Source organism: Polistes fuscatus, unplaced genomic scaffold (assembly GCF_010416935.1).
Source record: "Polistes fuscatus isolate 324 unplaced genomic scaffold, CU_Pfus_HIC Scaffold4, whole genome shotgun sequence".
Taxonomy (NCBI): domain Eukaryota; kingdom Metazoa; phylum Arthropoda; class Insecta; order Hymenoptera; family Vespidae; genus Polistes; species Polistes fuscatus.
Window position 1 is genome coordinate 8,546,697 of NW_025113118.1, and position 27,238 is coordinate 8,573,934.

The 27,238-nt window shown below is 31.7% G+C and overlaps 6 protein-coding genes and 1 long non-coding RNA gene across 11 annotated transcripts in view; 3 read left to right on the forward strand and 4 right to left on the reverse strand.

Moving 5' to 3' along the window:
• The window catches only part of LOC122521347, a 9,286-nt gene extending 4,719 nt beyond the window's left edge, over nucleotides 1–4,567 (reverse strand). Inside the window, exon 1 of one of the 2 annotated variants that reach the window (XM_043642006.1) lies at nucleotides 4,477–4,567. The gene's annotated coding sequence lies outside the window, so the exon portion shown is untranslated. Of the gene's footprint in view, nucleotides 1–4,475 lie in introns of both variants that reach the window. The other variant, XM_043642005.1, reaches the window with a different exon arrangement.
• Nucleotides 1–12,070, forward strand: part of LOC122521345 (SUN domain-containing ossification factor) — a 24,527-nt gene extending 12,457 nt beyond the window's left edge. The window contains exons 4-7 of one of the 3 annotated variants that reach the window (XM_043642002.1): nucleotides 7,557–8,209; nucleotides 8,364–10,291; nucleotides 10,553–11,495; nucleotides 11,576–11,731. In XM_043642002.1, the coding sequence (XP_043497937.1) occupies nucleotides 7,557–8,209; nucleotides 8,364–10,291; nucleotides 10,553–11,495; nucleotides 11,576–11,583 (3,532 nt within the window). In that variant the 3' untranslated portion in view covers nucleotides 11,584–11,731. Of the gene's footprint in view, nucleotides 1–7,556; nucleotides 8,210–8,363; nucleotides 10,292–10,552 lie in introns of all 3 variants that reach the window. The other 2 variants (XM_043642001.1, XM_043642000.1) reach the window with 2 other exon arrangements.
• On the forward strand, nucleotides 11,875–22,188 carry LOC122521346 (tonsoku-like protein). 2 transcript variants are annotated; one of them, XM_043642004.1, is made up of 7 exons: nucleotides 11,875–11,962; nucleotides 17,725–17,749; nucleotides 17,835–18,092; nucleotides 18,179–18,347; nucleotides 18,569–18,984; nucleotides 19,067–21,088; nucleotides 21,163–22,188. In XM_043642004.1, exons 2-7 carry the CDS (start codon nucleotides 17,737–17,739, stop codon nucleotides 22,107–22,109), a joined length of 3,825 nt encoding a protein of 1,274 aa, XP_043497939.1. In that variant the 5' UTR covers nucleotides 11,875–11,962; nucleotides 17,725–17,736; the 3' UTR covers nucleotides 22,110–22,188. The 2 variants fall into 2 exon arrangements, with proteins under 2 accessions (XP_043497939.1, XP_043497938.1); XM_043642003.1 differs by having other exon boundaries at nucleotides 11,920–11,962; nucleotides 17,721–17,749.
• Nucleotides 22,189–22,332: 144 nt separating this feature from the next.
• Nucleotides 22,333–23,828, reverse strand: LOC122521351 (U6 snRNA phosphodiesterase). Its single transcript, XM_043642010.1, has 4 exons — nucleotides 23,595–23,828; nucleotides 23,373–23,515; nucleotides 22,668–22,999; nucleotides 22,333–22,578 (listed from the first exon to the last, which is right to left on the reverse strand). Exons 1-4 carry the CDS (start codon nucleotides 23,699–23,701, stop codon nucleotides 22,375–22,377), a joined length of 786 nt encoding a protein of 261 aa, XP_043497945.1. The 5' UTR covers nucleotides 23,702–23,828; the 3' UTR covers nucleotides 22,333–22,374.
• LOC122521355 lies at nucleotides 22,903–24,047 on the forward strand. Its single transcript, XR_006304746.1, has 2 exons — nucleotides 22,903–23,504; nucleotides 24,015–24,047. It is a non-coding gene; the product is annotated as an uncharacterized LOC122521355 (long non-coding RNA).
• Nucleotides 24,048–24,128: 81 nt separating this feature from the next.
• Nucleotides 24,129–24,690, reverse strand: LOC122521352 (cytochrome c oxidase subunit 6B2). The gene is made up of 2 exons (XM_043642011.1): nucleotides 24,520–24,690; nucleotides 24,129–24,428 (listed from the first exon to the last, which is right to left on the reverse strand). The coding sequence occupies exons 1-2, from the start codon at nucleotides 24,582–24,584 to the stop codon at nucleotides 24,260–24,262; spliced, it is 234 nt and encodes a 77-aa protein (XP_043497946.1). The 5' UTR covers nucleotides 24,585–24,690; the 3' UTR covers nucleotides 24,129–24,259.
• Nucleotides 24,605–27,053, reverse strand: LOC122521350 (telomerase RNA component interacting RNase). The gene is given in 3 exon segments (XM_043642009.1): nucleotides 24,605–25,564; nucleotides 25,566–26,023; nucleotides 26,955–27,053. Coding segments are annotated over 2 exon segments (807 nt in total). The 5' UTR covers nucleotides 25,970–26,023; nucleotides 26,955–27,053; the 3' UTR covers nucleotides 24,605–25,161.
• Between the last annotated feature and the right edge of the window lie 185 nt (nucleotides 27,054–27,238).

The window sequence follows — 27,238 nt, forward strand, 5'->3', positions numbered from 1 at the left end:
TCTTGAAAAATAAAAATTTAGCCCATCACTTGTATCAGCGTTTTCGAACAGAGTATTTTTTCTATTGTACGAAATAAACGAGATATTTTAGGTGTTCGAGATAATCTGCTCTTTTAGAAATAATTATTTTTAAGTATTGATAATTGGAAAAAAAGAAAGAAAGAAAAAAAACAATTTCGGTATTTTTAAATGGATCTTCAGGATCGTTTTGTTTCTTCGATGAACGGATTTTAATATCACATTTTTCGTACGTATTGCAACGAAATTATCGATCGAGGAGGAATCACTGAAAATACGCTGGACATTCGCAATTAATCGAATAGGTGCATAGGTACTGGAAACATTAAAAAAAAAAAACCATTTGTTGATATTATTAAAATAAAGATCCTACTTAGTTTTCTCTATTTTCTTTAATATTTTTTTTTCTTTTTTTTTTGTTTACTTTTATTTCGACGAACTAGAAATAATTACTTTAGAAATAAATCGGTTTGATCGTAACTGGTTCTAAAATGATTTTTTTTTTAGAAAAAGAATACATACAACTCGTTATACTTGTACATAAATTGATCGTACGTTTAAATAAACGTTCGTGACAGAAGTAAAGAAGAATAAGAAAAAAAAAAAAGAAAAACTGTAAAATCGTGATTTAAGAGTTGTTGTCCTCGTTGCACATCGATGTCGAGCACTGCAAGGAAAAGCTTTTTCTAAAAAAGCTCATTTCGAGGACATCAAAGGCCAACGGCAGCAGCGACGTAGTCGTCGAGCTTTTTTCTTTTTCTTTTTCTTTCTTTCTTTTTTTTCATATTTCTACTTATGTACGTGGGATACACGGTGCAGCGTTTTTAGCCTTTCTAGGTCAAACTGAATTTTTACGTAAGCCGGGTACGACGATGACGACACGATTACAACGATTTAAACGACGTAGGCTACGTTGTTTGTCGCATATTTTTTTTTTTTTATTTTAACGACACAAATTTTTCAGTTTGACAAAATTTATAATAATCTTTTATTCGTGTTTTTTATTTTTTTTGTTTACAATTAATTAAAATTTAACCAATAAACAACGTTACAAGTGTCCTACCCATGCATTCAAAACTTGATTTCGATACGGTTAAACGTATAACAATAAAAAATGATTATTCATTACAAAAACTCATCGAATTTCTTCGTTTAGATTGACATTTTGTTTTCGTAAAATGTATAACAGGTGTATCTCGACAATGTGTATACTCTTCTTTACTTGATTTTTAATTACTATACATTCATCCCGTGTGTGAAGTATTTCAAATTAAATTTCACAGTTAATCGATTAATATTCGCGATAAAAAAAAGAAAAAAACAAATTGTTGTTTAGTCGTCGTCAAGGTATATAAAAAAGAATAATCGTTGCTTATTTTTTCTTTTTTTTAAATTGGCATTAAATTGACTCATACAATCAATGTATTTGGTACCCGGTAATTCGAAAATCAGTGGGAAGTATCCATTACGAGCGAAAGCGGAAACGCATGAAACCGCCTCTCATGCTTGACGAGTAAATTCTATGTCTTTCTCTTTCTATTTCTCTTCCTATTTCTCTTAGGTGTACATTGAAGAAAATCGTTTGGGCGATATCATTCGACCCACGGGTGTCATTCCTTCCTGCGAAAAATCCCCCATCGATGTTGCAACAATCTTTACATTCGAGAATTTAAAGACACACACACATACACGATGTGGAAGTGGTGTTTTATTCAACTCCCTATTGCGAGTTTATAGTTGATACATTTTTGAAATTCTGCATTTTACATTTTTCCTTTGCCCACCATTGATTTATAAACATCGTTCTAACGTACAATCTAGCTTTCCTCGAATAATAATGGTCTATCATAGTTTCGTGTGAAAAAATTATTGTATCCACGTTGCAACAATATCTTCGAAACGAGTTTTAAAGAAATGGAGTTGTCCTGTTCGATTGTAAAGCGAGTTTATAGTTCATAGATTTTTTTATACAATTATGCGCGTACCATTTTATCACTTTGATTTATCAGTATCGTAAGAATATAAATCAAAGCTTTCTGTGATTGTTAGTAATAGTTGTCTTTCAAAGTTTTATATGAAAAAAAAAAAATAAAACAACAATGTTACCGTAATCTTTCCAAAAACGAAACAAATTGGGGGTACTGTTCGATTATATTACAAATTTATTTAAATCGATAAATTTGTTATCTACTATCTTACTATTTCAATTTATCGGTGTATTACGAATAACAAATCATAAGTAATAGCTGTATTTCAAAGTTTTATATGAAAAAAAAAAATACAACGTTACCGTGACCTTTCCAAAATGATTTTACGAAATTACAAGTTTTTTTTTTTTAATAGATAAATTTGTTATCTATCATCTTAATACATTTCTCAGTATTCTTTAATAGTTTAATTCATAAAAATAAATTTACAAAACGATCCTTCGATTCTAGTTTAAAAATTACAAAAAAAAATGCAAAAAATAGGATTATATTGAATTTAGTTCGGATGTTCATATAATTGATAAATTTTCGGGATTATTTAGTATGTAAAAGATTAGTTCGGGCAGGGTATTGATTTATCAAGATCGTTCAAATATAAATCAAAGCTTTCTCTGAGTAATAGCAGGAGTTCTTTGAAAGGAACGCGGTTTACCGGTGATTGTTAAGTAATCGGGTACTAGAATCGATCGACTTCTCGGCTTCTCAACGATCGGTTGGAAGCCGATACTTGTATTTCGACCTAGCCGCGAGCAGAACACCACCGCCTCCTCGAAACGTTCCTAACCATAAGGAATTTCATTTTTATTTAACTACAATGGTCTACTTTACGCGTGGGTCGATCTCTCACCGCGCCCATGTGTCGCGAGAAGACCAAGTACTCCTTTTATTTTTTTTTATTTTTTGCTTCTTTTTTTTTGTCTATACAGGAAAAGGGAACGTATGCAACCGTCTACGGGCAAACAACATTTTCTCCATATATCTTTCTTATTTTTATAATATTATTTCGTCTACGTTCAATCAATAAACCAAACTTACTTAATGCAGTTTACACGATCAAATCATTTCTATTATTTTCTTCAATTTATTAGCTATTATTTTATAGAATAAGTATTTATAGTAATGTGTGAAAACGTTAACTAGTAAAAGTATATTTATTTTTACATCTGATTTTTCCCATTCGGATACGCCACGTTTTTCTAGATCGTCCAATTGAAGATGAGGGCAAACAAAATTGAACTGTACCGTATAATAACGTAAGAAATAGCAAATTTTGGATCGTTAAGAATTTGACTGGACGAGATTTTATTTATAACGCTTGATCAATGATTAATCTTTAAGTTTCGCATTTTTTTTTTTTTTTTTTTTTTTAATTTAAAACAAATGTTATTTTTACCAATTATATATTTCCACATTAAAAATAAAAATAGGAATGCAATGGTAATAATGGTGTTACATGTACAATAATATTTCCATTAAATAGAAAGTCATAAAATTAAAAAAAAAAAATTCAACAACCGTGTTTGCCATCCGCATTTCTTTATCCCCCGTCTCTTTGTTATTCCCTGGTTCTCGCTGTTAACTAGAAAGACCTGATCTTCAATCAGTCAGTTAAGAGAAAGCAGTCATCTAAGATGTTTCGTGTTCGTCAAGTGCGTGTGCAAAACGTGGACAAAAAAAGATAAAAAAAAAAAAAAAGAAAAAAAAAAGGAAATATGTAGTGCTTAATAATATAAATCTTACGAGAATACCTTCGAGCTAAATTTTCTCTTCTTCTATGTTTGCTATGACGGACACGTCAAACAATAAAATAAGTGAAATGTTCTTGGGAGTCAACAAAATTATTATTGATAACCAGTTTGACCAATTATGAATGTTCCAAGGTAAATAGGCGTATGAACATTTTTAGCCAAATAAAATACGAAGGACCTTGAATAATTTATGCTAATAAATAGAACAGTTATCGTGAAAAAGAAAAAATTCCTTTTTGGATTCAAATTCCTGACCTAGCCAATCTAGCAGTCTTAATTTTTCTTTTTCTTTTCACGAATCCTACCTACATTTCTTTTTACTCTAATTCTTCTAAAAACCCCTCAAGGGGTTCCCGTACTATTCCAGCTTTAAAAACAGATTTATATCCATGTTGTTGGACAAATCTTTCTTCAATCAAATGTATCTATTTTTGATCTTTTATAATAAAAAATAAAAAGAAAAGGAAAAGGAAAACAAAAACAAAAATGAAGCTATTAAATCATAAATCGTACAAATTTTCTACTTGGAAGTTTAAATCGATCGAACGAATGTCGCAAAATTATCGAAGATTTCTATGACACAAGATTAACCCACATTTCTATATGATAGATATTCTAGTCGTCGGTAGTAGGATAACTTTCTTATCGATGATTAGACGTTAACTCGAGATTAAAGTCACAACTCATTAATCGATCTCTTTCATATGTCTCATATTTTCTATCTCTCTCTCTCTCTCTCTCTCTCTCTGTTTAAAGGATTCGACAAAAAATGATTAGAACTAAGGTTAATAGAACTAAGTATTAGAAACTTGTAGGGTATATACGAACAACTGTGAATGCTTTCCTTACGCCGTTTTCACCGACAATTAAAATGGAGACAGGTTTACGTCCGATAAATCGCACGAGATCGAACAGAAGATATATATCCTGTATATTCTTCCGATAGGCTATCGGGATCCATAAAACGGAACGAGTATTTCTGCGTAGTCACTTAGAGTTGATTGGCTGTCTTGTTAAAATGAATAAATGCACGAAGCTCTCGGTTACTGATTTTTTTTTTTCTATTTTCCTCTTACCTTACGAGTATATGTTCTATACGTGTGTGTGTGTGTGTGTGTGTGTGTTAGCTAGCTAGCTAACTGGCGTGTGTATATGTATATACATAGAAACACATGAACGTACACCGCAGGAGAGAAAGAAAAAGAGAGAGAAGAAGAGAAGAGAAGAGAGGAAGCTTATTAGAAACGCTTCCACCGGCGATACTTTCATCCCGGATTAGATTATTCTGTTCTGTAAACTAGCGTGTCCAGGTGCTCTCTCACTAAAATCAAGTCACCGCAGATAGAGGAGGGTGGGAAGAAGGTGGGAAATGAAATAGGTGGAAAGAAACGATTCAAGTGTATACTTTCATGTTGTCTGTTCCATTTTTATTTTCTAATCTAGTAAATCAGTATATATATCTCTATATATCTCCATTATTTCTCTCTTTCTCTTTCGCATGGCAACAAAGTGATCAAGTGTCTCGGTGTGTATTATATTTCTCTTTAGTCTTTCTAAAAGAGATTTCCCCTTGTCTGTCTGTCTCTCGGTGAACAACGAGACGTTCTCGATTTTCCAAACCGATTTGACCATATTTAGAAGTAGGAGAATGTTAAGTCAAAGCTAGTTTAGGATACTCGATATAACTACGAGTTAGTCGATTTGTCACAGTTTACTTTTAAACGTTTATCTTCTTAATGTAAATGACAATTTTTGTTGTTTAATCATCTAGTCTTTCTAATCTTTGATTAGTATTTATCAAGATAGAAAAAGAGGAAAGAGAGGAAACAACAAAATGCATTCGTTCAAATTTATCTGTTAACATATTCACCGGTGTTTGTTTTTTCTTTTTTTCAATGGGACCACCTGTGGTTTACTCGTTATTATATTGTTTCGTATTTAATTTTATTAAAATCGTAATTTTATATATATGGGGCAAAACACGTCAAGTTTTCGTGACGAATCAACTGGTGTTCATTTTATTTGTTTTTAACTATATCTCTTTCTTTCTTTCTTTCTTTCTTTCTTTCTTTTATTACGTGACTCGTTAAATCCTTGAAATCTTACTATTCAGTCACTCTACCATGCCCATATTTTTCGCGATAAAACTTTAATGGCGTATTCATAGTGTCCGTGTAACAAACAAGTTAATGCACGTTTACTTGGTTTTAATACAAATTGTATCGAAGATTGTTATCTGAAAATGTTTATATCAACGTCTCCAGATGTAAATTATTATCGTATCGAGAATGGGTTTTAGAGTTTGCACCTCAGGTTCATAAATTATGCTAGTTTGCTTATATACATCGGCTATAACATCAACCGCGAGTCATATCTCGTTTGATGTTCTTCACGATGCTTGCAAACCGGATTGATTGACCATTGAAAAAGGTTCGCTAGACCGTGAAACTATCGATGTGACCTTCTTACCATTCACGGTTGCTGTCTCGTGTTTTTTCAAAAGTCGTCCTTCGCATTTAACTCGACAAATGTATCTTTAACTTCGTTTTTTCATTTTTCTTTTTTAATTTTTTATCGTATCGTTTCCTCCCAATCCATTTTCTTCCTCTTATGAAACACGATCAATATATCATAATAAAAATAAATTAATATTTCGATCTTACGTTAGCTTGTTAAACAAAATTACGATTTTTTAATCGTGATAAATTCAATTACAACCTTTCTCGATCAAAAGCAATCAATCGATAGACGACGACGATGCTTAGAAAACGCACGTTCGAGACGACGCTTCAAATATTGTATTTAACAATTAGCTGATAGTTTTAGCAAATTAAACGAATATTGTCTTCGTTAATGAAACGACAAGATGATTGTGTAACACGATCGTTTGATAGAACACGATGTCCAAGAAATTAATTCTTCAAGTTGAAATTGAAACAAATGTTCAGATAAGATGATCAAAATTTGAATGAAAGGTCCTTCGATCTAAGGAAGGACATGGCTAAGGGCATGATGAAGGATCAAGGCGAATGTCCTTTATACTGGGTCTATGATTCTGGGGGACATCTGAAATACCTTCTACGTGCTGCCGCGCTTTATTTAACAATAGTTGCAGCCTTGTGGTGCGTCCCCGCCTGCCTTTACGATCGGTGAGGACAATTATTGTCGAATGATCTTTCGATCTTTATCGGGTTTTTTCTGTTTTTTTTTATTCCTACTTTTCTTTCCTGGTTTCTGGTTCTGTTATTTGATTTAGGAAGGATCAGGTTCGATAATTGGGGGGGGGGAAATATTTTTTTGGTTTTAACACGTTGAGCGCCACGCGAATTCTTAACCCTTTCGCTACGGACACCGACTATAGTCGGCGGCCGCGGGAAGTGCTGTGTGTACGGACACCGACTATAGTCGGTGTCGCGTGAACCTACGCTTACGCTTAAATTTGTTAATATGTTAATTTCTGAATACTCAAATTATACTCATTTTTATGTTTTTCATATAAAATGATGAAACAGTTGTTACATAACTCTCAAAAAAGTATCCACACAAGAGAATTCCAAAATACCATCGAAAGACGTAAGCCACTGCAAGTAGCAGTGGCACTACTCCCGCGGAACGGAGCGCCGTAGCGAAAGGGTTAAGGAGAGAAATAACCGTGTCAATCACCGGTCACTGACGCAGCCTAAACGAAAAGTTCGGTGTCAGTCATCAGTGACTGACTCTGGCACTCAACGTGTTAATTATCATTTGTATCGAACGACGATATAATATCGAAATAGGAGAAATATAAATCGTCTATTCGCAGAATTTCGGAGACCGGGCAAGCAGTGGTTTTGACATTAGTGGACACAGCAGCGGCAGAATTGCAGAGCCTAGCTGAGCCGAAGATCGAATTAGATTCCCATTCGTCCGTGAAGAATTCGAGTACGAAAGGTGGTAGGAGATATTCCGAAAATATACACGATGCTAAATCATCATCTACGCAGATACCTAGTCCTCCGATTATTAAGGAAGAAAGTATCGAGGAAGATAACGACACGAATAATGTGTTGTTGAACGAGGACGAAGTTTTAGGATTACATGGAACTACCACCAATGGAAAAAGTCATGAAAAAACTCCTGACATCGTGGTGGTGGTCAGAGCTGAACAACAAAAGATTACAACCGATGGTGTCGATGTTACTAGAACGGAAGTTAAATCCGAGGAGGAGGAAGAAGTCGAACAGGTGTTACCGGATGAATTGGGAAAAGTCGAGGAAGAAGATTTTGGTACTGCATCCGAGTTGAACGATACCGCAGCGAGAGTTAGGTTGATAAGCGGAGGCAACAGGGACGACGTGGCATCTGCTGTTATCATCGATGGTCTCGTTGCTTCTGGGCCATCCGATTCGCACGAGGATATACCATCTTTCAGCGAATGGGCTCAGAAACGACTGGAGGAGGCAGAAAAGAAGAAGAGTGAGTATTGAATCTTTTGAACGCATCGTTTTAATTGGATTCGACGTAGATTATTAAACTGACATGTGTTTTTATAATTGATCATTTATTTAATTAGACAAAATTTGATCTTCTCTTAAATATTCGATTGTTCATTGATATTATACACTTGCAGCACATCCAAACGCCTCGGTGCAAAATCCAGGAGGACCAGGTCGAGGTATGGGCGGTATGAAGGTACGTTCGAAGAATTACGCTTCTCCTGATTGTGGTGCCAAGATCGTTGCCGTTAATCCAGAAGCTCAGCACGCTAAAAGTGTATTGGCTGCTACCAGAGACGAGTACATGTTGAATACTTGTACATCGCGGGTCTGGTTCGTGGTTGAACTATGCGAGGCTATTCAAGCTAAGAAAATCGAGTTGGCTAACTTCGAACTGTTCAGTTCATCGCCAAAGGAATTTTCCGTTTACGTGAGCGATCGTTTTCCAACCCGAGATTGGAGCCCGGTTGGTCATTTTACTGCAAAGGACGAGAGAGATATTCAAAGCTTTGCATTGCATCCTCAACTCTTTGGGCAATTCATTAAAGTGGAACTTCAATCCCACTACGGTTCTGAACATTTCTGTCCGATTTCTCTGTTTCGTGCTTACGGTACCAGCGAATTCGAGGTACTAGAAACGGAAACGGAGAATCAATTGTCAAGGGAATCGAATTCGGAGGCAGAAGACGACGAGGACAATGACGAAGAAGAGGTTCTCGATGCCGACGGTGTACCATCGAATCTTTTCGGCAGCGCTAGGGATGCCGTTCTCAGTATAGTTAAAAAAGCTGCTGAAGTTTTGGTTAAATCCAGCGACCTGATCGATAACAATATAACAAAGATACAACAGAACATCGATACTGGGACAATATTAAAAAATTCTTACAACAGTTGCACCACGCCCAGATACACTATTCTCTGTGCTAAATGTTCCGATCAAAAGTTTGCCAAAGTGTTTCAATTGGTCGGTTGTAGGGATCGACAATTGGACGATCTTTTAAAGAATAATCTGGTTAATGAAACTCTCAGAGAACATGGATTATGCGCCGATCATGGCGTTGACTTTTCTGCGATCAATCAAACGAAGAAAGAACATTTAAGTGAATCCAAAAGTAAGGCCAAAAATCTTCAAGCAACTTTTTTCTCTTCCGTCTTCAATCCCGAATACATAGTTGCGCTCTGCAACGTATTGGCAACTAAAGAACGTAAAGTTGTGATGAATACCAGCTACGAGATACACGGTAGTGAATCGGAGAACATAACGCAAAAAGATCCTATGTTGAAAATAGAATCCACTGACAAGACCAGTGATCTTCCTGTCGTACCTTCTTCATCGCAAATAATTACTTCATCGATAACATCTTCTTCGAAGGATTCCAGACAACGTCAAGAATCCTCGAGCGAAGAATTGGAGATAACGACTACGACATTGACTGGAAGCTTAAACAATGGCGAGAATTTGGCTTCTCAAATAAAACCAATGAAAACTTTAAGCAAGGAAGACTTAAGGGAAAAGGAATCGTCCTTGTCTAGTTCAGAAATTAGAAAAGAAATGGTGGAAGAAACTTTGCAAGGTGAAATGATTACAACTGCACCGCTTGTTACGAGTTCACCAACACCTACATTGAAAATTATCGAAGATTCATCGGTCTATAGAGCTACTGAAACGATTACTCAAACTGTACCCAGTGTTCCAATGTCTAATTATGCTGGCCAAGAAATCAATAGTAATCTTCCTTCGTCTATTATTGAATCCGGTGAATCTGTTATTCAGAGTAAAACTGAAAAGACTGAGAGAGGTGGTGAAAACATTGGAACGAAAAAATTGGAACAAGTTGAAATTGATGGCAAAGGAAAAGGAGAATCTGGTGAACAAGAAGGGAAATTGTCTCCTCAAGATCATATTAATTTCGACTCGTTACTTTCGGATTTGAAAGATTTGGAAAACGATGCAATTCATTTACATAATGGACCAGTTGCTGCATCTAATACGCAGCCAACTGCGAGTACGACGCCGCAACAAAAGGAGTCCGTTTTCCTCAGGTTATCCAACAGAATCAAGGTGAGTTTGTTTAATTAACCGACATAAACAACATTTTTCATTACCAAAATTTTCAATATATACATATATATACATATATATTCAGAAAACAATTGATTTTTCCTATTAATCCGCGTATTCTCTCTAAGTATCATACTATCTTCCATTTGATCCGATAAGAATTTAATTAAAATATAAATCTATACAGGTAAGCCCCTGTTCTATTTACCAAAAAAAAAAGTATAATATTTTATATTTACTCATTATAATTTTATTCAACAGACACTTGAAAGGAACATGTCTCTGAGCGGTCAATATTTAGAAGAATTGAGCCGACGTTACAAGAAACAAGTTGAAGAAATGCAACGTTCATTGGAACGTGCCATAACGGCAATGACCGAGGAGTCGAGAAAATCTGATGAACGTGATTCGAAGAGACTCGAGGAAATTGCCATGTTACGAGAAGAGATAGTAATACTTACTAATTTGATCGAAAATATTGTACACGATCAAAACAGTTGGCATGGAAGATTCTCTGCTATCGGTCAACACGCTCTTGTCATTTGCCTAGAAGTATTTTTAGTGATTATTATTCTTTCTTATTGTCGAAAAGCCAACGATTACGAGGAAGAAGACGAAGAACAGACAATATCTAAGAAAAATACTAGTGGACGTAGACAAAGTGCTGAACATTTTTCGAGTCCTTCAACTCTTAACAAAAAGATCAAAAAACGACGACCAAGCGAGATCGCATCCAATATATCAACAACTTATTGCAATCTCATGATAGAAGATCACTGCCACGAAACCAAAAAGGAACGTAAAAAGAAACGTAAAAAGGAAGCAAATGCTGCTAAGTTATTAATTGCTGATATTAAAGAGAAACGACAAACGATTAAATATAAAAGTACTTCGAGTCTGGTACCACCAATTAATACGTTCATTTCGACGAAAAGAGCTTCGTCCAGTGATCCACCAAAAATCGAAGATATACAACAACATGGTAGTCATCAGCATAGCCAAACCAAAGACTCGCCGAAATACACGATAGATATCGCGAACAAGTTTAATGACGAAGACAAAATCATTAGTAATACTAAAGTATCGGAAACAATAATACGTGAAAGAAATGTTGAGTTTGGTCGTATGGAAGGTGGTGGTGGTGGTAGTGGTGGTGGTGGTGGTGCAGGTGCAGGTGCAGGTGCAGGTGCAGGTGCAGGTGTAGGTGTGGCAGATTATACCGAGACGCGTTTATTTTCAATTAATCCCGATAGATTATCTATCATACCGGTTTCTACCTCACAGATTACTGATTTTTCCAAAAATGGCTCTTCCAAGTACAGTGGGATATTGAAAGAAGGAAGATTGAGTTCTCCGTCGTTCATGAAGACAGCTTTAGGAGCTAGGAAAAAGAGAAGCTCGATTAACAATACTGGTCAATCTCAACAACAACAACAACAATTGAGTAGTAAAGAAAACAAGTGGGAAACTAATTCAGGTAATTCTTCGAGCGACAGATCGTCGTCTCATAAAGAATCACCTGTCACGTCTAGAACTTTTTTGGTTAATCTTGGTAACGTAAATGGTAGTGCTGCGAACGGTTTACTGGATGAAAGTGACGAGTCGAGAAGTAACAGCGTTACGCCAACTTCGTGGAAAAAAGAGAAGAAAAGTAGCGGTCTTAAGAAGATGGTGAGAAAGATTTTTTGATTGAAGTAGACTTTTTCCAAAATGTGTGCGTGTATATTATGTATGTGCGTATGTAATACCACGTAAGACTTGGTAATTGATAGAGAAAAATAATTCATTGTCGAAATTCAATATCTCGTCTCTCTTATATATATATATGTATGTATGTATAAGAAAAAAAGGAGAAGAAACATTCAAATTTTATTCTATTTTTTGTTTTATATATCTAACAGTAAAGTTAAATTATTATGGTTTGAACCACTGGGTCCTATGGACTCTATCGTCGCTGTTTATTTTTTTCTGATACGTCAATTTCTAATTATAAATATATCGATTTAAATACGAATGTTTTATGCAGCGATTATTAATTAAAGCGATTATTAGGAATATATTTTTCGTTTGTTATCAATATTTTGTCGATATATATATATACACACATTTATCGTTTCTTTCTTTTTTCTTGTTAACATTTTCAGACTTACCTAAATACCTACCGATACAATTCCAAATACTTTATTCAAAGACGGAAACGATAATGAATAATCAAATACATTAATAAATATCCGAAAATATAACACGGAAGAAATATGTTAATCGATATATACGTCGAAGCATGTTTTATGAATCTCGAAAATGTGAGTATTTTTTGGTCGCAAGATCTTGACACATTTTTTGTTTGTTTTTTCTTTTTAATGCAGTAACCAATTAGTATTGTTAAATAGAAAATAGAGAGAAGGACTATCGTTTTATATTTTACATAAATATTAGCATTTGCAAAAACCTTTTTCTTATGTTATATATATATACCAAATGTCAAAAATGTACAACACTGTTGTTTACTTGGCGAATTTTCAAATGGCACGCTAGATCGTTAGAAATATAGTTCCAATTATTATTTTGTTCATTTTGTAATTTTTGCTATATAAATCTTCGTAGATGTAATGATATACCGTTATCGCACTGATCTCTCTCTCTTTCTTTCTCTCTCTCACTCTCTCTTTCTATTTTTTTCCTTGCTTCTAAAAATTGTTAGTGTAATCAAATAAGAGAATTAAAATAGAGAGATGAGAGAAGAAACATATGAAATGAATAGAAGAATGGGATATGCATGAAAGACCCTAGTTGGGTTTAGTGTTGATTAATTAAAAGATCGAAATACTTGTCATTAAAAAAATAAAACATAATATTATAGTAAAGAAGAGTTGAAAGAAAAAAAAATGAAATGAAAGGAGAAGAGTTGAGAAGATAAGATAAAAGGAAACTGGTGATCTTTAATATAGATATTTAGATTAACACACGTAGATAGATAATTAAATAAAGAATATAATTGTTGACCAAACAAATAATAATGAACCTTTGTAAAAAGGTTATTAAAATAAATTATCGAGAGAGAGACACACATTTATACACCGAGAGACGATTGACGATTTTTATTTTAATTAAATGTTTAACGAATAATTAAAACTAAGAAGAATGTGCGAGAGATCGAAATTGATGATGATGATGATGATGATGATGATGATGATGATGATGATGATGATGATGATGATGATGATGATGGTGATGAATGTGATCAATTTAGGGATGTTGATATTATCGACAGATATTATTATAATCGTGATATCAATTTTTTCAATTATAATCAAAAACAAAAAAACGATTTTTTTCGTTCCAAACGCAGTGGGATGGGTGATCTCTATATATAATCGTATTTAATTTAAATATTTTCATTCTCGATTATTTTTTTTTTTTTTTACATTTACAGTAGAAATCAACAGCAACATTTCCATGATTTCTTCTTTCAAATATCCTTGTCGTTATTGGAACTTCTAAGTCACACGGTTGTGCGTGAAAAATCACTGATTGCTTTGCGATAGATAGGAACAAACTTTTCTCAAACTTTTTCAATTGGTGACGACCGAGAAAACATTTTCCCTGTCTATACTATTTTCTATTTCACTGTAGTAAATTTATACTGTATATAGTATTGCCAAACTAGTTTTCAATTAATTGCTTTTTGATCTTTCGAAGTCGAGAAATTCTTGAGTTCCGTTATAATATCTGTAACGTTCCAAATTTATTTTTGCCACCCCGTATATGAGGTTTTTAGGCAGATTTTTAGTAGCTCTGTCCTGCGATAAATCGTTAGAACAATAGCGTTTAATTGAATAGAATGAACAATTATATTTTGTAGTTATTTTACAATCGAATTAGCATTTTGTTGATATTTATTTGCCTTGCTTTTCGTATTTTTCGTTTTGTTTTTTTTACGAAGATACTCATCGACGTCTTCCAGCAATGATGTCAACAACAAAATAAGTCATCTACCATTATTATTAACCATTTTCGTTAAACGAAAATAATTCTTAGATGCTATCGAAAGAAGAAGAAATGTTTAAAACACATTCGTGCATGAACATTAAACAAATTTATTTGATCATCCTTTATTGTTAATAACAATCTATCGCAAAGATATATCCTCGGGACACGCATACACAAACGAAGAAACAACGTGCCAGCATTTCGTATTTGCTTAAAAAAAACACACTGAAGAGAAACACAAAACAAATATAAAATAAAATATTAATAATTACAAAATAAGATATATAAAAGATAAATAAATAAACGAGCTGTGATAAAACACTCCTTTTAAACTTGCAAAGAATGATAGTGATCGAAGAAGCGTCATTTCCAAATGGAATTTAAAATAAATTACACAGAGAGAAAGAGAGAGAGCGAGAGAGAGAGAGAAAGAGAGAGAGCGAGAGAGAGAGAGAGAGAGAGAAAGAGAGAGAGAGAAAGAAACAAACAAACAAACAAACAAACAAAGAAAAGAATGGAAGAAGGAAAGAATGTTCGGAATGACTTAAACTCTGATTGAGACGTGTCCTATTACTTAATGTGCATTTAAAGATTTAATAATAATGAATGAAACAGAAAAATAACAAAAAAAAAGAATACGTGCTATATACTCGAACGATTATCGATTATAGAATTTCATTCGAGTATATATATATAGATATAAATATAAATATAAATAAATATTCAATAGATATATAGATAAACATTTTAATACACTTGAGTCACATATTATATAAATGATACATATATGAGTTTAAACGCTTAGTGTTAAAATATAATAAAAGAAACACATACATCCATCATTAATATCTCATAATCGTATGTTCATTACAATTACTTATTAATTATTATCATAGTTCATTTTCGTTGTTACACATTTTGTTAGTTATTATCTACATATTATATATACTATATTATATATTATTTTATATATATTGTGTAGTATATATATATATGTGTATTCATTGTACGTGATAAGAATACGAGAAACTCGACTTTTAATTATTTATTTTAGTGAAAATATAAAACTATTATTTATACTTACATATACTTTATCTAGAAATTTATTTAATTGATTATCATTACAATATTAATATTAATAATAATAATAATAATAAATAATAATAGTAATAATTATATAATAATGTTCTATCGTAATGACTGTACTTAAATTGTATGAAAGAAAAACACAATAATTGTACAGAGATTGATAATCCCATAATTTTATTTACAAAATATTTATTATAAGGAAATTGAGTTGATTTAATTCGTTTATTAATTATCGTTTATCATATTACGTTATCTTTTAGAAAAATATTTTACAATTAAACGTAGACAAAAAAAAAGATTGTTATTTAAGATGTTTGATAAAAATTGTTTTGCTGGATTTTTATCAATGATGATGATACTGATATAATTAAAAAGATCCTTATTAAAAATACATTTCTATCGAATCGGATTATTATTAAAAAAAAAAGGAAGAAAGAAAGAAAAAAAAACAAAAATTTTGTCGATTTTAGTGACGTTAAATATATTATGAATATAACAATAAAGTATTCAAGTAACTCTCGAATATATAATCCTTACGCTTAAATGTATTTAAAATATCTGCTTATATTTAGAGTTACGTGTATTATATTCATTAAAAAAAACGAAGAAAATAAAGAAAAAAAAAACAAGTATAATGAAACTCGCGTTGTTAAGACTATTGAAATTTAAGAAGCGTCGAACTATGTCATTTTCGAGATTTGAGATAAATATTTTTGCCTAGTCTATAATATCTAATGCGTGATCATTATAATTTTTCTTTTATTTCTTTTTTATGTTATTCTTATGATTTTTTGTTTTTTTTTGGGGGGGGGTTTAGTATCTTAGCAGATTATTCAAATTATTCGAAGCCTAAGCGCAAATAGATATGATGATGATGATGATGATGATAATGATGGTCAAGATGATATAGAATGCTTCGAATATTTATCCAGATCATGTGTAAATATAAGAAAAGAAAAAAATGATTCTACATACGATCATTTTAAAAAGCCCGCTTTTGTGCACGTGATATTCGGAGGATTATCGAAGAACACATTTTGTTTATTATTTATTTATCCTCTGGTCATTGGAAATGATTAACAAATTAAAACACGTGTATTTTTCAAGAATTTTATTTAGAAAAAAAAAGAAAAGCAGTTATAATGTATACGATCAAAATTTGATATGCACAAAAACGAGCTTAATTAAAAACATCAATAAATAAATTTACCTTTTCAAATAAGCCTGATGTATAATGTTATGGTAAATTCAACAGCTGAAATAATAGTGCCGCAATGTTTAAATTAGTTACAATCGTAAAATAAATGAGAAAAACGTTTACTTTTAGATTTAAATCGACTGCTGCTTATTCTCACCAATTTGTGAATGTTAATTAAAAAGAAATTATTATATATATATGTTCATCGTGGAGTAAACGAAAGATTGTTGATTGTTGTAAATGAAAACAACGTAATATACTAGGTGGAAAAGTGCTGGTAAAATGGAAAGATAAAAAATATAAAATAAAATAGCTGAAACTACACATAATTCATATTACAAGAGTGAATGTTATAATAATTATCAGTCAATTATTATATACGGTTTAAAAAATATTTATATATATATGAATTAATTAATTCATTAATTATGAAATAATTATCGTATAAAAATGACAAAATAAAGAAGACTATAAAAAAGAGGACAGGAAAAAAGTAAAATATATCTACATGTATAATCTTCTTTTCCCAGTTAGTTCTACGTTTTCTCTTTTCTTTTTTTATTCTAATTATTTATTTTTAACTTTTAGAACGATGTTTATTTCTTATCGTGATATATTGTATGTGTATGTACGTGTATATAAATTCAACCATAAAGATATGCCTGTGTGTGAAGTTTCGATAATGCGAAAAAATAAAGTTGCCAAAAGAGTCGATGTGTATATCGTACGAAAAAAGAAAAAAATAACAAACATGTGTTTTTTCTTCACACTTTTTCTCATTTTTTTTACCAAAATATATAATTATAAGAATATATTATAATTATTTCGTCGAATTATTATTCATTGCGTACACAAATGGCGGATAGGATGTCGTTTTAAATTTCGCGCGCATCGTAAAAGACAACTTGTTGAATTCAATCTCTCTACACACGCACACATTTTGTGACATTTATTCTATTTAAATTAACATAAAATTCTAATTTTTTTAATTATATTGAAAACAAAACATTTTCAAAATTTAATTAATTAATGTTATATCATAAATAAATATTAACACAGTGTGTTGTGATTATAAAATAGTGTGTATATTAAAACGTGATGCAGATGTAAGGTTATGTGTGTATGTTGGTATTTAACTTTTATTATTGATAGACAGTTTTAATGCAACATGGAAGAAGATAGTAAGTATTTTCTCTGTTCTAATGATAATATCAATATCAAAAACGTATTAGTTTAATAAATATTTTCTCAATTATTAAAAATCAGGACTTATAAAAAGAAAACAACGTGTCAAACGTGATGGAAATTTGCAACAGTTGGCTGAAATTATTAAAGAACTTGGAGATTTGTATTATCAAACTGGAAAATTAGAAGATGCTTTAAAAGAATATCATCAACAATTAGAAGTTTGTCAAATTTTAAATGATGAGTTAAATACTGCGGTTGCACATAGAATGATCGGTGAAACTTATACCGGTCTTGGTAATTATGAAGACGCGCTGATACATCTCAACGAATATCTTGGTTTGTGTATTACATACAAAGAATTAAAATTAATTAGTTCTTTAATAAGATTACGACTATTAAATGTAATTTATATGTTAGAACAGAGGGTGCCAAAAAGGTGAAGAATTTGTTGGAAGAACAGCGTGCATTTGCTACGTTAGGAAGAACATATTTTTGTTTTGCTGATACGCTACCTGAAGAATCAGATAAAAAAAAAAATGTTTTAGTCGATGCTAAAAAAGCGTATACGAGGAGTATTTGTCTTTGTAATGAGTAAGAAATGTTTCATACATTTTTAATCTTTAACCCCTTGCGCTATGATTTAATGTGTCGAGCTTTTTGCCATATTCTTTGCTATTTTTTGGGCTGTAAAACGTATCACAATTCTCACATGTTACAGTATAAGGGGTTAATATATAATTTTATTCTTATACTCTATTTAATGATACCTACTGTGTATGTGAATATGTGAGTTTATGTGTATCTATTTACAGATTAGAAAATTCAAATATTAAATTAGAAGAAATGATGACAATGCGTACACGATTACTCTTGAATCTAGGCTTGGTACTTGAAGCTCAGAAAGAACCTGAACAAGCAATCGATCTTATAGAAAAGGCAGCCGCATTATGTAAAAAACATAAATTAGATGAAGACTTACATAGAATAAATATTGCTTTAGCTACTATATATGAAAATCAAGGAAAAACTGAATTAGCGTTGCAACATCTTGATGCTGCTGCAGATGTAAATAATATATCGTTAAAAGCCATAGCACGTCTTACCAAAACAGAATTATTATTAAAGAATGGAAAATGGACTGATGCACGTAAAATATTAGTCTCTTTATTTTTAACTAAGGGATTACCAGAAAATATAAACGAACAAGTTGAGAAATATTTAAGAATTGGTAAGCTTACAAATATTTGTCAAATTTAATTGTAAATGTAAGCAATCTGTTTTAATAGAAATATTATTTGCTTTTGGCTCAGTGGTAACAATATGCAGAAACGAAGAAAATTTAATTATCGAGGATGATATATCCATTAAACTAAAGTTGTATGAAACGTTAGGAGATGCCGCAGTAATTGTAAATTCTTTCGAAAAAGCAATCGATTATTATCGAGAGATGTTAAAATGTGCTGAAGATAGTGGAAGCGAAAAAATAGGTGCTGCTTTAACAAGCTTGGCGCAAACTTTGCGTGATGTTGATCGTTACGATGAAGCATTGCAATATGCTGTTAAAGAACTCGAACTATGTAATGATCCACGTGAAATTTGTAGATCCGCTCTCTTTTTAGCTGATTTACAAATAGCCAATAAATCATCCGATGATGAAATTAAAAAATCTTTCCATTTAGCATTGTCCACGGTGGAACAGTCTAAAGATAATAAACTTCAAATATCCGTTCTAAAAAACTTTTTACTTTATTTGGAGAAAACCGAAGATAAAGATACTAAGGAAATGATCCAAGAAAAATTGAATAGTTTGACGAATCATCTTATAGATGAAGAAAGCGAAAGCGAAAGTGAAGTAGAAAGTGTAAATATCGGTGGAGATATTTGTTTGGAAGACTTATCGGATGTGGAAAATGAAATAAAATCTAAAGAAAATATTGGAACAACAAAACGACACTTTAAGAGAGGTCTCGCAGTGAGGAGAAATGAGAAAGGAGAAACGCAACTTCACGTTGCATGTATTAAAGGCAATATAGCAAACGTGAAAAAATTTTTAGCAGCAGGACATCCAACTAACGTAAGAGATCACTGCGGTTGGACTCCTCTTCACGAAGCTGCTAATCATGATTATATAGAAATAGCTGAATTGTTACTTAAAAATGGAGCGAAAGTTAATGATCCAGGTGGATCGTTGTGCGGGGGTATTACGCCCCTTCACGATGCAGCATCATGCGGCAATTTAGCTATGATGAATTTGTTGATGAAATACGGTGCAAATGTTATTCTTAGAACTAAAGAAGGAGATACGGTGTTAGACTGCTTAGAAAATTGGAAAAATCGAGCAGGTGACTTATCGCAAAGCGAACTAATAGAATACGAGAATATGTATAAAAAGTTACTACCTCTGGTTCCGGTGAACATAAAAAATTCGAAAAAACAATCTCCTACAACTAAAACTGATTATAAAAAATTAATAAGTCTTGAAACAGAGAGAGAGGAAGTAGAACCTATGAAAATATCTGCTGGAGAGGATTATAAAAGAACGATAGCTAGTTTAAAACACAGAGGTAGTTTGATAAGACCGATCACAAATTTCAACGATAGGGGTAAAATATCAAATCCTCTTGTAGATACCAAAGAAGATTTAGTTGACGACTGGTTAGAAGATGACATGGACATCAGCTCCAAAAAGAAATTTCTAAATGATAGTTCCAATGCAACTAACAAGAGAAAATCAAATAGTTTCAATGTAGATGACGAGACAAATAGTATATATATAAAACGACCAAAAATTGATTCAGATGACGAGGAAGAAGAAAATGATAATATTGAATTAATAGACAGTGACAATAGCAATGCAAGTAAAGTAACTAGCCCTCCTAACTCTCCTAAACAATTTAGAAAAAAGAAAAATAAACAAATGTCTCTATTTTCTACCGGTTTTACTAAAAATTCAGTATCTCGTACTCCTTCACCTATTTGTTCTAACATTTTGGATAACACGTCTCAACAAAGTAACAATGCAATAACAACGAATTTACAGATTTCAATAAAAAATAAAGTTTTTCATTTAAGATTAATTATACTCGATCAAGATAAGAGCGAAATATTAGAAAACATTTTAGAGGATATGAAGAAAAAATTCAATGATGAAACCGGATGTATAGTGGATCTTGTTTTAAAGACAATGGATGGAGGTACAGTTTCTTCGGAAAATGTGATCCATATTATAAAAGAAAGTGAAAATATAAAATATTTGAAATGCGATATCATCAAAATAGAAATACCACCCATCGTGGAGAGGTATAAAACAATTTGCAGGACTATTCAATTAGGTAATATTACAAAATTAGTTTTATTGTTACCCAATAATAGCAAAATTCTAACAAAAAATATTTGATACTTTTAGTGCCAGAAGAGACAACGATAAAATGTCTTAAATCGTGCGACAACACTTCTGTTTTCCGTCTTAAATCGGACGAAACAAAAGAAATGGAACTCGAACCTTTGCTCAAAGCTTTGGAGTATCAGAAAAATTTACAAGTACTCTATTTATCCGGAGGAGTATTTCTCAGCAGTGGAAAAATCTTATCCAATTGCCTATTAAATTTATCGCTTTTGCAAGAATTATATTTGCAACGATGCGACATTGATTATAATTGTTTATTAAAGATGGAAAAATTACCGGTGCAACTGAGAGTATTGGATTTCAGTTATAATCCACTGGGGCCTAATTCCGAAGAAACACTTCATAAACTGATTGTACCATTAAAAAATTTACAAACGTTGAATTTACGACACTGCGAGTTAGATAATTTTAAATTTTCCATCGAAAGTAATAATCTCGTTAATTTGGATTTATCATGGAACTTTTTAAACGGAGACAGCAATTGCCATTTTTTACAAAGACAATTAGTTAATTTAAATTTGTCCAATACATTGCATCCAACTCGAAATTCATTTATCACAGATGTTGTTAAGAATTCCAAAATTTCTTTCATGACTTTAGAATCGCTTGAACTATCTTGCTGTGACATTATTGACGACGATGTTAAAACTATACTTTTGCAAGCACCAAATCTTACTAAAATAATATTTAATGGTAATTCAAAAATTTCCTCGGTATCGGTACATATGTTGTTGAATCGTAGACCCACGTTAACACATATAGATGTTAGTGGATGTAAAACTATTGCGGAACCACCTGATCCAAATATAACTATAAAGAATCCTGAAATCTGTACTTTAATTGTTAACATGATATCCGATATATGTCAGTCTTGGTTAATTTTGTGGGAAGGAAGAGGCGTTGTACATAAATTACCGCATAATCTTACTATTTTTAAGCCGGCGTAGTTAAAATATTAAGAATGGTAAATAAAGTTTCTGATAATTTCATATAAAGAATGGTAAATAAAGTGGCTTGTAAATTTAACTATGCATATGTATATTATTATTATTATTATTATTATTATTATTATTATTATTATTATTATTATTATTATTATTATTATTAAGTTATAATTAATATTTATATTTTTTACATTAAAATTGATGTTTTAAATAAAATGTAAAAAGATTGTTTTCTGTTTTATAATTTAACTCATTTACATATGAATGGTTATCTATGGTTATGCAATTTTAATGGAAATGTATAAAGCTTGTTTCCTATTTTACAATGTAACTCGTCAACATATACGTAGTTATCCTCGGTATTATTAACATAAAATTGTTCAAAACTAGATTTGATAGAAGGTAGAACTTTATTCAAGCAGTTTTCTTTATCTCCTACCCACCAAAAGATGCTTATATGGTTTGAAGGATCCTTTAAAAGAAAGATAATCATTCAAATATAATGATGTCAATATCGTAACAGCAAATCTGATATATGTAATTGACAATATTAATCCTTACCTCATAATAAGGTGGTAACTGATATTCGGCCAGCATATTATTGATAATATTAATGGTAAAATTTAACATAGTATTGGAACAATTTATTGCAAGAAATGTACGAGTTCTTTCTTCGTTGCAATATACTTTAATATCCATAAGCTCTATATAAAATCTTACTAATACCGAACATAGTTCTTTCAAGCTTTTAACAAATGATTCGATCCAGTGATATTTAAGTACCAATGTTCGAGTAAGACTAAGATGAAATTGGTCTAATAATATGTTGCTGTCTTTTGGTAACAAAGTTTCTATCGATTTTATCCAAGAAAGCATAGTATCAGTCGCTGTATCTGAAATCAATATTAAAATGTTTTAATATTATTTATATCTTGTGATACCTGCACTATGTAAACTTTCATGTTTTTATTTAATTTTTCAACATTCCATTCTACGTTCTACATTAGGGATGGCAAATAAGATTTAATCTACGTACCAAAATAATGTAACATTTATTGTGATCTTTTTCATTCAGTTTCATCGACCTTGTATTTATGATTGCATTGAATGACCTGTCCCTTGAAATGAAATTTGATTGAACATATTTTGTATATGTGCAGCGAGTATCATCAACAATTGCTCCCGTGTCAAGGTCAGCACATGTTCCACTTATTTGCCATCCCTGTTTTACATTTCAAAATTTTTCTACAAAAATGTATCAATTACAATTAATGTAAATCAACGTTGACCAATTGCCACGTTCGTGTTTAAAACTTCTAATCCTTCCATTATGTTCTGACGGGTTATCAATTTTTTCTTCATGATGAGGAACACCTTTCCACGACAGAATACTTTCAGGTACGAATAAACTATAAAGAAAAAAATATTATATCTTGTTTATTTAAGTTTTTAAATAATCCAAATTCTAACCAATAAATATCCAATTACGTTTCACCAGTTTTCCTCAATTTTTTTTCTTCTTCTTCTTCTTCTTCATCTTCGTCTGAAGAATCAGACAAATAATTGTCATTAATTGCACTCAAACTATTCGACATGTTTCTCGTATTTTATTTTCAATTAAACTGTTGTATTAAATAGAAGACAATTTGTTTGGTAAATACAAAAGCAACGTCAGCCATTTTTATTGATGAGGTATGACAAATGAATTACTATTTACAGAGATAACCTTGAAAAGTTGTAAAATATTTAAATATAAATTCTCTTTTTTATAATAATATATATTCGTTATTATAAAATCATAAGATCAACTATAATCTACGTATCAAAATAAAACTATTCTTATACATAGAAATTACAGATTACGTTTCAATCCTACAATAATAAATTTTTAAACTTTATTGAACACAGCGCAGATTTCTGTATTAGATGAAGAAAAGAAAAGAAAAAAAAATATAGAGAAATAAAATTGTCATAAGATTAGAGGTGCTTTAAAGGTATTAAAAAAATGTACGCACATTAATAGACATTTATATTTTCATTTTAATAATTAATAATTATTTTTACAAACAGGAGAAAATGATTTCTGAATGTCCTGTTATTGGCAAATAATTCACTAAAAGAGGGAAGGAACAATTTATGGATAACAATCTTTCCTAAATATTTCCAGCGAATGTGCCTTCTTCTACTTGTGCATCCCATTTTTCGGTCCATTCATTTGGGCACATCGAAGAGTAGACTCGTTTGAAGTACTGACAGGGTTCATAATCTGGGCTGTGTTTTTTGGAACATCGATGAAAGTCCAAGTAACTTTGGTAGCAGTATCTATGCATATTCATTAAGGTTATTAGTGATAAATCATTCAAATTATTAATGATATCAATTTTTATTTTTAATATGATCAAAAAAGTCATACCTTGTTTGATTTTGATTTGGGAACCTTGGATCGAATGGCGCAGTCTTCAACTGTACTTGTGACATGATGGCAGCAGTTTAGAATATTCTTTAACAAGTTACATAAGTTACTTAATTTCTATTTGAATTTCTTTTCATTTAAATATTACATGTGTCACCCTTTTCAACCCTTTGCTACATTAGCTTATGTATACAATCCCTCGCTCTAGGCCATATGTCTCTTGCCTCACCTAATCACTATCACAATTTCCTTCATTTCTTTTATTATTTTTCTTTATATGTATAGTCTCTTTCTCTCTTTCATGCATAAAGAAACCATTTAAATAATAAGCTTCCTCTACAAAAGCGTTCATATACAGTTTCAAATTACCGTATATTAGACATACATGTATATTAAATATAGATTCAATTAAAAATTAATTTCCTTTTAAAAATGTTATCTCGTACCCTTAAAAATTATACATATATTTATATTGAAATTATTCAAGTGCAAGAGTAGATTAGACTACTGTTCGGTATTGTCACTTAATGACACGATCATAAAAAAAAAAATAAAAGTAAAGTTAAAAGAAGAACTAATGTCTGTTCACAGCACATTTGTTACAGGAATAATGAGACGACAAAGAAGAAGAAAGAAAATAAATTATTTGACCAACGGTCTGGTATTATCCTCTTCCTGACAACAAACTTCACGATATTTTTTCACTTCTGCCATATAAAGCGACCATGCATCCTTAGGTTGTTCTGCGGTTGGCTCAGTCTTTGGCTTCGCGACCATTCCAGTTTTAAGAATTCTTCCACCTCGCCTTTTACCAACCATCAGAGGTGGCGGTATTACAGGTTTCTCTTCGAGAACAGAAGTCGTTGGTTGTTGTGTGGGTTGCATTTGTTCTTGCATTTTTTTAAACATTTCCATAAAACTTCCATCATTTTTAAAAGCATTCGGTTGCGGAGGAGGTTGTTGTTGTGCTACAACCGTATCAGAGTGATCTTCAAAAGCATCCGATTCATAAGACGGCGCTCTATGGTGCCTACGACTTTCTCTATCTATGCCTGTCTCTACTTCTATTTCTGCTACGACTACGCCTTCTGTCTCTTGAACGAGACCTTCCCCTCGATCTGGATCTTGATCTATCTCTTCGTGAATATTTTCGTGACCTTTCCCTGTCTCTATCTCGATCTTTGTCTCTGTCACTTGAACGAGACCGTCTGTGAGATCGGATAGGAGAAGTTCTGGACGTACTCCTCTTACGTCTTCGTCTATCCGGTGGTGATTCATTCCGGGAAGATTTACTGCCCCTGTAGTCGGTAGGCGAAGGCGAACGACGCGTTGTTCTGCTTTTGTAGTTGTCATGCGTTGGGTAACTTGAACTATACAGGGGAGGTGAAGGCGGTGTAGGTGGCGATTCTGTTTGCGACCTGGCGCTGCATTCATGCCGTTTTGAATCCATGGCGAAGAAGAGCTCAAATACCTCACTGACCAGGGTGAACGGATAGTTGGATACCTATAAGGATAGAAACTGCCTTCTATGAGTAAACAGCCTATTCTAATTCACCACGCCTTTACATGAGACTGGCTCTAAATACACATTTGCAAGAGACAAGCAGACTTTGAGCGAGAGAATATATACTATATACTTTGATATGTTAACATCTCTGTGCTTCTTATTTAACCTTTTTTTACATCTATCATGATATATTCATATATATTATATATATATATATATATATATATATATATATATATATATATACATCATATATCATGATATAATCATCTGTAATTTAATACTAATTGTAAACTTATAGAATTGATTTAATGACACTTTTTATAGATAGAGAAAATTATTATTCAGGTTTAAATTGAACCTCATCAATATAATACATTCATATGTATGAAGGAATCAGTGTTACTTTCTTCAAAGAAATTTATAAAATTTGATAATTAATAAATTAATTTAACATTAATTCTCATACGAGAATAACTCGTATCAAGTGTTATTTCCAATATTATGAAAAGAATGTTGACTCAATTTATAAGAACTTATAATATGAGTTTCAAAAATTTAAATCAATTACTTTGAAAATATGTTATAAATGTGTTTATAACAGAAATTCGGTTAGGAATGACTTCTATGATCGATATACAAAGTAATCTTTAATAAGTAGAGAGAATATTGTGAATAAATATTAATGTTTTACAGATATTATCATCCATTATCGAAGAACGTTGAAATGAAATTTGGATCGATTGGAAAGTATTCAATCGTACGGAACAGTTTTTTATATCCGCAATTGCATATATCACGAGTCATTATTTGACGATTGAAATATTAACAATTGCAGTAAACTATCCGTGAGCTTTTTTGTCTGTTCACTAATACTATCGATCGTTATAATGTTCTAAAATAACGCAAATTATCTTTAATGCAATACCTTGATCAGCCGTTCCGTCGAAAACAAAATGGCTACTAAGCGTATACGAGAAGATTCGTTACGTCATGTGTACATCGAGAAACTTTGCATCCCTGGGAATATAAGTAAGTACAATTTTCAATGCACTACTATCTCCGAACATATTCAACGAATGAGAGTATAAGGTTTGAAATAACCTATAATGGTACCAAAATGCATCAAAGAAGAATCTAACCAATCAAAGTGAGTTTAAGAAAATAATCTAATAATTTTCGACGAATGAGCGTACGATATTTGAAATTACG